This window comes from Myotis nattereri (genome assembly GCF_964212035.1).
Source record: "Myotis nattereri genome assembly, chromosome: 12".
Classification (NCBI taxonomy): Eukaryota; Metazoa; Chordata; class Mammalia; order Chiroptera; family Vespertilionidae; genus Myotis; species Myotis nattereri.
In genome coordinates this window covers 34,742,519-34,754,653 of record NC_138087.1, presented here as the reverse complement: position 1 = coordinate 34,754,653, position 12,135 = coordinate 34,742,519, and the positions used below count along the sequence as shown (strand labels likewise).

Genomic DNA, 12,135 nt, shown 5'->3' with positions numbered 1-12,135 from the left:
CTTTGAAGCTCAGTGATTTGGCACCGGGACCCCCAATAGGAATTATTGATGCTAGCTAGCATCCTGGTCAGAGGGTGAGTGAAGATCCTGTTCTTTTTCATTACCGTTCTGGAAGGGGAGTGAAGTACAATAACGTCTGCTGTATGTTGGGCACAGTTCTAGTACATGTAGCCATATTTATTTAATTCTGGTACAAGCCCTGGGAGATGGGTGTTCCTGCCACTGTTTCAGACAAGGTAACTGAGAGCAGTTTCTTCCCTTCTAGTTGGCTTTGTATCTGATGACATTTCTACCTGTTGATTGATTGAGTGAACTTGTCAGACTGACTGACGCCTTTACCCTGAGGTGCCACTTGGGTCAGACTTTTCTGAGTGACTGTTCAGTTTTCCTTAAGTAGAATGTGCAGCCCACCCCCCACTCTACTGAAACTATGGTGCAGGGCCGGGGGAGACAGGAACATGGCCAGTCCAGCCCCTCATGCACAGCAGGAAGCCAAGGCCCCGGGGAGGGGGGGCAGTGTGCAGGTTTCACAGCTAGTAAGAGGCAGAGTGAGACTCAAGCCTACATGTGCTCTTCCAGCCCCCGTCCCGCCACACGAGTTGCCTGCCTTTTGCATCAGATGGAGAGTGCACTATATAGGAGACAGGACCACACCTGGAGTTATACTCAGGCTTCTGGCTGACCCTCAGAGTAAATCTGACTTCATCCTGTATGACTCCAGGCACAGGGAGGATGAACCAGAAGGGCTGTTCTGCTTTCTTGCCTTTTCTGTCCCCGGGACGGCTGGTGGCTGCCTAGTTCCAGGGGGTTATTTGGGCAGAGTAACCCACATCCTTGTATCCCCTGGTTTTTCCAGAAATCTGGCTTGGCCTTCTCCCCAGCTGCCCTTGGTACTACCCTAGGCTGAATTCTCCTTGGTGCTGGCCATCCCAAATGTATGTCTTAAGTATTTGGGTGTATTTAACTTTAATATTTAGGTTGAAATGAGCTGATTTTCAGTGAGTATTCCTAGTAATTTCTTCTGTACCCCCTCATCCATTCTCTACATGATCCTAGGCTGCATAGGTCATTTCTACCTCAGGTTAATTTTCTGATACCAGAATGTGTAGGCGGGGCCTATTTTCTGCTATAAAGACTTATTCGGAGTATCATTGTGTTGAGGCTTAGCATGTTGGAATGGGTAGCATCTTGAAGACAGGCTGACACCCTTGCCTTAGAGACAAGGAAATTAGACAGTTGTCTGAGACCATGCAGCTCACTCGAGGGAGAGCCTGAACCAGGACCAGCACTTGCCCCTACCCACTCTGCTTGCGCTGCCTGCCCTCCCTGCTCCTGATAAGGTCAGCTCCCAAGTGCTGAGGAACGGCCCTTTGCCCATTGGGAGCAAGGAAGGGAGTGACTTTCTTTCCCATGTTGCAGTTGAGTCAGCATTCACTGACTTGTTAGATCAGCGCGCTTTGAATGTCATCCTTATACTCTGAGGAATCTATACGTGAACAGGAAAGGACCCCACGCCTCCTGTGAGTTCTGAATAGGGAGGAGATAGTAGTCATACTTGACACAGCCTTGCCATTAACTCTGCAGTTGTGGGTTTGTGCTGCTTCAGTAGTTTGAGGCAATCATTCCTCCACTGCCCTCACTTTCTTTAGAACCACCACCTACCCTTTCACTGCCTGTGCAGTGGGCCTCAACAAGATTCTTAAGTAGCTGTTGACTACTTTTTTTGGTTTGCTTTGGCTTTGGCGTGCCACAAGCTTTAAAGATTAAACAACCGTGTTGGGAAAAGATTAATAAAAAATATGATATATTTTCCGCAGTGTAAATACATAAAAAAATGAGCAGAGGTCCAAGTTTGTTCTATATGAGCCCGGCAGGTTCTCATGCTTTTTGCATGTGATGGTCATGATGATGACTTGTAAGGTAGGTGTAAGTCTCCATGTCAGAAATGAGGAAAGGGGCTCAGAGGAGCTAGTGGCTTATAAAATCTGTTTTACTCGGGAGCAGAGTGGTTCCATGCCCTCACTTGTAAGTCAGCATCCTCTTTCTTTTTCTTTTTTTAAAATACATTTTTAAAAATTTATTTCAGAGATGAAGGGAGAGGGAGAGAGAGTTAGAAACATCAATGTTGAGAGAGAATCATTGATTGGTTGCCTTCTGTACGCCCCTTACTAGGGAATTGAGCCCACAACCTGGGCATATGCCCTTGACTGGAATCAAACCCGGGACCTTTCAGTCTGCAGGCCGATGCTCAATCCACTGAGCCAAACCAGCTAGGGCCAGCATCCTCTTTCTTTACCAGACTACACATCATCTACCTGGTTGCTATGTCTCCACTTGGTTCATGGGCTGTTTCTTCTTCCCATCTGCTCAAGGTTTAATGAAACTTTTTATTTTATTCTGAAATAATTCTACAGGTTGATGTTCTTAAGGCAACGGCCCTCCCTGTTTTGAAACAGTTTGGAATTGATGGTGAATCACTTGAGCTAAAGGTAAGAGTGAATTGTTGTCTGTATATATCTGTGTAAAACATTTCCTTACCAACTCATTGGAAGAGCTGTATGACGTGTGTGTGTGTGTGTGTGTGTGTGTGTGTGTGTGAGAGAGAGAGAGAGATATTTGAAGTCAGCATTTATGAGAAGACCCACAGGACATGCAAACGTGACAAACTTTGAGTTGAAAGGGACCCTTTAGTAATGACAATAATAGCCAACAGTTATATTGTACTTTCTTTGTGGTGGGCATTGTTGTAAACATTTTACAATTATTAATACTTTACTATTCATAAAAACTCCATTTGTGTCACTCAGCTAATAAGTAGTAGAGTTAGGATTCTAGCCGTAATGCCTCTCTAATGTAGATCATCTAGATATAGTTTATGTCTTAACATCATAGTACAACATGTTGCTCACATTTTTATGATGAGGCTAGTGTGTACAAACCCACTTCTCTGCCAGTCGTATAAAAGTATAACACGTACAGCCCTAGCCGATTTGGCTCAGTGGATAAAGCATTGGCCTTCGATTTCGATCAAGGGCATATGCCTGGGTTGTGGGCTCAATCCCCAGTAGAGGGCATGCAGGAGGCAGCCAATCAATGATCCTCTCTTATCATTGATGTTTATATCTCTCTCTCCCTTTCCCTTCCTCTCTGAAATCAATAAAAATATATTTTTAAAAAAATAAAAGCATAACACATACCATTATGTATGAATCTCATGTTGTTTTGTGTACAAAACAAAAGCATATAAAATCCACTGTTAGCATTCTCAGTAAGAGGCCATCTTGAGTGATTGACCTGGAAACAAAATTAAAAAATGATTAGATACTACAATGGTAGAAAACCAGTGATGGTTATTGCTCACCAGTCAGGCATGTCCTATTCCACCATAGCTATGATCTTGAGGAATGAAAGCTATTAAAGGGTCGACTTCATTAAAAGCAACAAGACTAACACAAATTTGAGAAGGGCCTATATCAGACATGGAAAAACTTGTAATGACCTGGATTGAAGACCAGACACAGAAGTGTATCCCTCTCAGCACTATGACATGACAATCACAGCCAAAACAAAAAGTTTGTTTGGGATGCTGAAAGAAGAGGCTGAACTCAATCACGATGTTGAATATACTGCTAGCTCTGGGTGGTTTTTAAAGGTTGTTGGTTCAAGCATGGTTATTCATTACATAATGTGAAAGTGAGTGGTGAGCCTGTGAGTGCTGATGTGAAGGGAGCTGAAGAATTTAGGGATACTCTAGACCAGCGGTTGCCAATCTTTCGGACCTCACGGACCACCAGTGGTCCACGGACGACCGGTTGGTGACTGCTGCTCTAGATAAGCTGATGTGGAGGAAAATTACTTGTCAGAGCAAACTTTGAATATGGATGAAACCTCCTATTCTGGAAATAGATGCCTGAAAAGACTTTCATCCATAAGAAGTCCAGGTCAATGCCAAGTTTCAAGGCTTTCAGAACAGGATAATGTCTTGCTTGGAGGCATTGTTTCTGGCTACAAACTGAAACCCTTTGTTAGCTGACCAGGGACAACCCAAAGGCCTTTAAGCTTATCAGTAAGCACACACTGCCAATATCCTACAGGTTTGGTGAGAAGTCATGGATCCAGCTGCTCTTCCAAGATGCCCTTTTTAATTACTGTCAGCGAAATGGAAAAGTACTATTTGGAGAATTATATACGTTTTAAGATTTTGCTTATTGTTGACAGTGCTCCTGGACATCCTCCTTTTATTGGTGATCTTTTTTTTAAAAAAATGTATATTTTTATTGATTTTTTACAGAGAGGAAGGGAAAGGGATAGTTAGAAACATCGATGAGAGAGAAACATTGATCAACTGCCTCCTGCACACCTCCTACTGGGGATGTGCCCGCAACCAAGGTATAGGCACTTGACCGGAATCGAACCTGGGACCTTTCAGTCCGCTGGCTGATGCTCTATCCGCTGACCCAAACCGATCAGGGCTTATTGGTGATCTTTATCCCAATATCAAAGTTGTGTTTCTTTGCCCAAACACTACCTCTTTTATCAAGTCAATTGATCAAGAAGTTATAGTAGCTTTAAGACCTTCTATCTGAGGAGGACCTTTGCCTAAGCTATTCCTGCAACTGAGGAAGATACTGAAAAACATTGGCACAATTCTGGGATTACAGTATCCATGACTACATCAGGAACCTTGCTTGGGTTTGGGGTGATGTCACCAAGAAGTATATGAGCCCTAGCTGGTTTGGCTCAGTGGATAGAGGGTCGGCCTGCAGACTGAGGGGTCACAGGTTCGATTCTGGTCAAGGGCATGTGCCTGGGTTGCTGGCTCAATCCCTAGTGGGGGGTGTGCAGGAGGCAGCCGATCAATGATTCTCTCTCATCATTGATGTTTCTATCTTACTCTCCCTCGCCCTTCCTCTCTGAATTCAATAAAAATATATTTAAAAAAACCCCAGAAGTATATGAATGGCATCTGGAAGAAGACAATTAGTTTGTCCCTGACTTCAAAGGATTTTCCAAGGCTGAAGACGTTGTAAAAATTAACAGGGCTGTGGTTGAGATGGCAAACAACTTTAACCTGCGAGTGGATGAGGCTGACATTGAGGAACTCCTAGTGGTGGTTCCTGAGAAACTGACTAATGAAGAGTTGTTGAAACTGGGACAGGAATGCGTAGCTGAAAAAGAGGCAAGAGAAAAGGAAACTGCAGGAGAAGGGAAAGAACATTCACAGTGAAGTGTTTAGCAGAAGCTTTTGAAGAACTCAAAAAGCTCCTTAAAAAGTTTGAAAACACGGACCCCCTCCTCAACACCAAAAAGTTTTCATTAATAGAGAGGAATTTTCATGATGCAAATCTGCTTACCAGCAAAAAATGATGAAAAGAGAAATAAACCAAGAAAACCGCAGTGGACATATTTCCTTAAGAAGAGCCTCAGGTAGGTCCTTCAGGAGTATTCCAGAGGAAGGCATAGTTATAAGGAGATGACAGCTCCATTTGTTATTACCTCTGACGACCTTTCAGTGGGACAAGGTGTGAAGTGGGAAGACAATGAATTTAATGATCCTAACCTTGTGTAGGCCAAGCTAATGTGTGTGTTTTTGTGTCTTAGTTTTTAACAAAAAAGTTTAAAAAATTTTAAAAAATAGAAAAAGCTTATAGAATAAGGATATAAAGAAATATAATATTTTTGTACAGCTGGTACACATGTTTGTGTTTTAAACTAAGTGTTATAAAAGAGTTGAAAATTTATAAAGTAAAAATGGTACAATAAGCCAAGTTTAATTTATTATTATTGAAAACACTTTAAATAAATGTAATGTAGTCTAAGTGTATAATGTTTAAAGTCTTCAGTAGTGCATAGTAATGCCCTAGATCTTCATGTTTGCTCACCACTCATTGATTCATTCAGAGCAACTTCCAGTGCTGTAAGCTCCATGTTTTATACTGCATTTTTACTGTACCTTTTCTATGTTTAGATCTACAAATACTCAGCATTGTGTTATAGTTACCTACAGTATTCAGTACAGTAACATGATGTACAGTGCTGTAGCCTAGGAACAATAGGCTATATCATCTAGTAGTCATACCATACAGGTTTGTGTGAGTATACTCTATGATGTTCGCACAGCGACCCAATCACCTAAAGGTGCATTTCTCAGAACGTATCCCCTATTGTTAAGTGGTGCATGACTTTAATATATAGATTTGATAGATCAGTTAATTGCATAGGAGAAAAGGGTTAAGAAATGGGATTAACTCCTAAACCCTGCCAGTCCCTCATTAAGGATGAGGACCTGCCTGACTGTGAGATCTCTTTCCCTTCTAAGAAAGAGCCCCTTGGTGTAAACCTTACTGACTTGGGTGTCTGGGCCATCTACTCATTGCTGCATTCTTGCCTCTTCTTTCTCACCATGTGTGCAGATTGTGCGACGGGGAATGCCTCCTGGAGGAGGAGGTGAAGTGATCTTCTCCTGTCCCATAAGGAAGGTCCTGAAGCCTATTCAGCTCACAGATCCAGGAAAAATCAAACGTATCAGAGGAATGGCGTATCCTTTGCATTTGGTTCAGATTTCTTATTATTTTCTTGCCTCACGAAGAGTGACTCACAACCAGTTTACTTCTTCCCAGAGTTATTTACATTTTAGACAACAATCATGGAAAAATCTTAACAGTGAAACTGTAATTGTTGTGTGGGTTATGATGCTTAATTAGCTGCCTCACCAGGACTAGATTGATTGATCCGTTCACTTTCCTTTTTTAGTTAACACTTAAATGGCTCCCATGTATGTTATACTCTTCTGAGGGCTTTGGTTTGGGGGCCACCAGTGCACAGGCCATTTTGACTGAGCCTTATAGACTAGAGCTGTGATGGCGAACCTTTTGAGCTAGGCGTGTCAGCATTTTGAAAAACCCTAACTTAACTCTGGTGCCGTGTCACATATAGAAATTTTTTGATATTTGCAACCATAGTAAAACAAAGACTTATTTTTGATATTTATTTTATATATTTAAGTGCCATTTAAAAAGGAAAATCAACCAAAAAAATGAGTTCGCGTGTCACCTCTGACACGTGTGTCATAGGTTCACCATCACTGGACTAGAGGCTTGTGAAGTGGAGCAAGGAAGGAAAAGAGCTTCAGGCAGAAAAGTGGGCCTGGAGGGAGGAAACAGGTGCAAGCTGGCTCTGGGGAGCGCCAAGCAATGTGGTGTGTCCCAAGTGCAGTAGGAGGTGGTACACGAAAGACGGGCAGGAGCCAGTGAAGGTGGAAGGCCATGCTGAGACGTTCTTCATTCCAAAGTTAGCAGTTTTCTTCTGTAAAATGAATTTGCATATTAAGAGGATAATACTGATGGTACCAAAGAACTTTTTGTTCATTATAGAAATTTTGGAAAGTACAAGTTAAAAAAGAAAATCACCTAATGACCAGAACTTAGAGGCAAAGATGATGGAATTACTGTGCCCTAGAGAGAAACAGTGAGGACAGGTGATGCCTCTAGTTTATAGGATCCTAGAGGCAGGATGGACAGGACACAGTGATTACCTGGGTCTGTAATAGAGAAACGGAGTCGTGAGGATGATTTTGATGTTTCTCACTTAGGCATCTGGGTAGAGAGGTTTGTTCTGATAGTAGCTACAAACATTTGTGGTGATGTGTGGCGTTAGTTTTTTGGTTGTCTGCTTTGACTTTTAAATACTTTATATGGAAAAAATATATTGCTCTGGTTGTGGCTCTAAGGATGATGTAAATAGTCTCTGGCTGCTTAATGATGTGACTGAGCTTGATGATGACTTCTTCCACGTGTGACTTCAGCTGCCCTCCCTTGTGCATTTCTGTTGGATCAAACACTCCCATGTTACCACTTGGCATCATAATGAACCAATATATATTCCAAGTGGCAACAGGCAGGTTGAGAAGGGAGATGAACCAGTGCAATGAAAGGAGCATTGTCATGCAGTGACACTGGTGTGGCCAGTCAGTTCTGGAATTACCCACTCACCACATTGTCTTCATGACATGCCCAGCCAGCCACACCTTTCCACAGAACCTTGAGCCCCACAGAAGCAGGAGTCTTTCCTGTTTCTTCATCACTGTACCCAGTGCCAGCAGACACTGGTGACAGAGCCCCTGTGGGAAACTCCCTGCAGCCACCTCACGCACGTGTTTGCACAGTTGGAAATGGATAAGTTCAGCTTTATTTTATGTTAGGGTTGAGGGTCCTTCAAGGTGGTTACAGAAAGACAAGTCTAGAAGAAATTAGAAATGTAGGTCTGTAACTTGGGGCAAGGTGAGCGCTAGAAATGAATGATTTGAGTCAGCTACGCTGTGGAATCAGAGAGGGGAGGGCGGAACCCTGAGTTTCCACTAAGACTTGTAACACTAGGTAAGTCCTCCCAGGAAGGGAGACTAGGAAGTCAGAGATGAGAGGATAATGAAGAAGGTGCCTTAAAAAGCCCAGAGGAGTCAGCATTAGGATGGGGAATTAGCTGAGGAACGCACAGCAGGCTGCCACCAGTGCCCCTGGGAGGAGCTCTTTCCAAAAGGTGGTGGAGACCTTCCACATGTAACCTCGCTTGTGTAATCAGCTCTGGGTTGTGGAGTGACTGGGAGGGAAATGGTGAAGTGTGGAGGCCACGCTTGCCAGAACCTTGGCAGGAAAGAGAAGTAGAAAGAAAGATAAGGTGGTAACTTGATGAAGAGAGATTTGATAAGATTTCCTCATTTAAAATAAATGATGGTAATGATTTGAGTACTTCTGTAGGTTGGGTAAAGTAGATTTAAGTAGGAGAGAGGCCAAGGGATGAAGCAGTGCATCAAAGTGATTAAGATCTAAGTGCTGGAATCAGACAGGTGTGGGTTCTACCTCTGGCTTTGCCACTCACCGATGGTAGGATTTTGGCCCCACGCCTTGGTTGACTCATTTATCATAGGGCCCATTATACCTACTGTACCTATAACGAGGGTTAAACGAGGTCATAGATGAACTGTACAAGGCATTGGGCTCGTAGATAAGTAAGCATTCAGTAAGTGGTAGCTGCTGTACTTTTTTTATTGTTTGGTAAGGGATGCATTGAGAATGGCAGGCATATGGTAAGGGTGGCTCTAGATTGCTTTGTCTGGAGGTGCGTGGGAGATGGGAGGAGTTTGCCATTTTCAGTGAGTTAGGATGGGATCAAGGATAAGGGGATTGGTAAGGGTATGATAAGGGAGGGTGACAGGGTGGTAAAGATGTGCTGTCACAGTGGGGCACTGTGACTAGAGATAAGAAAAAGGCTGTAGGGCAGCCGTGCGGGCCCAGTTGAAGCTGGAACCGTGTCATGGTGCCAGCTGCATGGCTGGGTGGCTGTGTCCCACAGCAGTTGGTGGCCCAGGGGCGAAGCAGAGAAGACGGGAGGGCCAGTCTCATCGGGGCGGGTGTGGATTGACAGGGTGAGTAGTGCAGAAGTGGGGGTTAGAGCAGGTATTTGCGAGCTGTCATTGAAGCTACGGCCAGTGTGCTCCTTGCTGAGGAGCCCAGTAGGGCTCGAGGAATTGGAAACCTTCACAGCTTGCTAGTGGAGGTAGATGTGTGTTTATGTAGAAGAACAAGAAATTGTGTTTAGGGGGTTGTTTGGGGGTTCAGATGTTAAAATTAGTAAATTTCTAGGTGCTGACAAGATCTGGGTAAGGGCAGGTGTTGGTGGCCACGGGGCTGGATGGGATGGGGGATGCCTTTCCTGGTAAGGAGTTTGACAGAGTGGGGTCGGCCAGGATGTCTCCTTCTTGGGGATGGCGTAGGTGCTGAGAGTCCAGCTGTGTACTTCTCAGGAGGCTTTAGGAAGGGCTTACTTGGAGGAAAAGTGTGTAGTGGACTAACGTTTCAGAGGTCTCCATTAGCTTGAACAGGAAGTGGTGAGAAACAATGGAATAGGGCGGGCTGCATATCCACGGGGGAGCCAATGTTGAGATGAAGATCAACCTTGGGGTGCTGTCTACATTCTTGTCAGAATCATCAAGAACAGAGGACTTTATAGCAAAGCTTCCCTGGATTATAGCCTGTTGTCTGCGTGGCCACCACGCGGCCACCCAGGGTCCACACCCATGCACATATGAGGAGAAGGCGGCGGCTGGGGAGAAATAGCGCTGCCCCGGGAGCCGAGCCGCAGGTTGATGGACAGTTAAATTGGCTTCGCTGCTACCAAAAATGCTGCAGTTCATGGTCTTGTATGTGGAATTCTATACCCTTCCAGGTCTGTTTCAGGTTTGTTTTTTTCTCTCCTGAGATTTGTTTCCTAGCGGTGAACTGTGCTTAGAATCCATTCTCTGGTCTGGAAATGTGATTCCTGGGGTGTGCGTGTTTTGACACCATCTTGTGGTAACGACATGGGTTTCATGGAGGCTGTCACACTGGGTCTTGCTTGGTACTTACCCTCTTTACTGGGTGTAGGAAAGCCTCATACGTGAGCCTTTGATGTTGCTGGGAAAGGGGTGAGCATCCTGGGTTGTATAGAGAACATGAAAGCTGACGGCTGTGGTGCCCCAGGCTCCTGAGGTTTGACTTTGTTCCTCCCTAACGTCTCCCTTTGGTGTTCTTTTTACAAAATCTGAGCCAGAGACTCTAGTGAGGGCCCAAACTCCTCCCCTTGCTTGAGGCAGGGGGTACAACCCCTGAATCCTCCCCAGTTTTCCTCTAAACTCGCTGGGAAAATACCTTTGCTTAGATCCCTGCCTGCAAACCAAACATTCTCGCCTCTGGTCTGCAGAGCAGCCCATTTCACAAACACCTCCGCGGAATGTGGGCTTGAATTGAGATCACCTTCTTCGTCAGGATTGGAGCCTGGGAAGAAAAGAGCTGCCTTTGGAAAAGTTTTAGCTGGGTTTGTGGTTTTTACTTGCAAGGCTGGTTAACTGTTGAACTGAGCTTGGAGGTTATATTCCTCACAGGAGGGCTCAAGTTGGGAGAACTAGTCCCACTCTCCTCTGGGCATTTGTGGTTTTAATGAGCTACCGCCCAAAGTGCGTCTTCTCCCTTCTGATCGACTGGCCAGGGCCTGGCGGGGAGCTGGTGTTGGTTCCTGCCAGTGGCTGTGACTGGATGGTGCGGTTACTGTTTATTTAATGTCACCCACTCTCTTCTCCCCCCTGCCTGATGTGGGTGAGAGCGAAGGGAGCATTCTGTTTCAGTTTTACAGTGTGGCCTGGTAGCTCATGATCTGGTACGTAAGAGTTAATTGAGTAAACTGAGGTAGAGGCAGAAGTGGGGTGTGAGTTGAGATTTGTGGGACAATACGGTTTTCTTTCTCTGACTATAGGGAAGGTAATTAGAGAATCAATCTCTCTCTACACACACACACACACACCCACACACACCCCCACACACATACGAATGCACTCCTTCGGGTTCTCTGACCTGCAGTCTTGGGGAGGGTGAAGTTCCATATGGACTGTAGTTATGAATGTGTCTCTCTAGGATGTATAGCATTCGTGAATGAGCTTCAGGACATTCATAACCTCCAACTTGTCTATCATAGTGTGTGTTCATGTTTCTTGAGAGAGTGTCATAGCTTTCATCAGGTTCTCAGAGGGCTCTCTGGTCCATAAAGGAAAAGAACCTCTGCTTTGGGATTTGAGTCTTGGACTAACGGTAAGAAAAGCCATAGGTGGCATTGGTTGGGCTCCGACTGTCCACCAGGCACCACTAATGGTGTTACATGCATCCTTTCATTTGAGCCTCCAAACCCTGTAGGGAGAGTGTTACGATTGTCTTTTTCTTACTGATGAGGAAGTGAAGGGACAGAGAAGAGCACGTTTGAGCCAGCACGATGCAGTTTGCTGGAGCTGGGACTTCCACACAGTCCGATTCTACAACCTTAGATGCTCCTTGGTGGGGCCTCCATGCCAGGCCACTTGGCTCCTTAGTGACTCTGGGATGTACCAGTTTAAAACCCCTTTCCCTTCTTCACTTCACAGCCTGCATTCTAGCATAGCCTTGCACCGGCCCTGCATTGGCACTGCCTCCCTCCTGGTTTCCACATCTCTGGAGGGGCTGGGGAAGAAGGTTGTCTTTGGGAAGTGGATCTGTTTAATTTTGAATCTTAGTTCTGTGACCCACCTGTCCTCAGTGTAAGTCCTGGACCTGGGGATCCGTAGTCCTTGCCATAGAG

At 44.9% G+C, this 12,135-nt stretch overlaps 1 protein-coding gene across 2 annotated transcripts in view; it reads left to right on the top strand.

Annotated features, from left to right (window-relative positions):
• RCL1 (RNA terminal phosphate cyclase like 1) overlaps positions 1-12,135 on the top strand; it is a 118,727-nt gene that overhangs the window by 25,960 nt on the left and 80,632 nt on the right. For both annotated transcript variants that reach the window (XM_081103424.1, XM_081103423.1), the window contains exons 4-5: positions 2,415-2,489; positions 6,414-6,538. In XM_081103424.1, the coding sequence (XP_080959550.1) occupies positions 2,415-2,489; positions 6,414-6,538 (200 nt within the window). The remainder of the gene's footprint in view (positions 1-2,414; positions 2,490-6,413; positions 6,539-12,135) is intronic.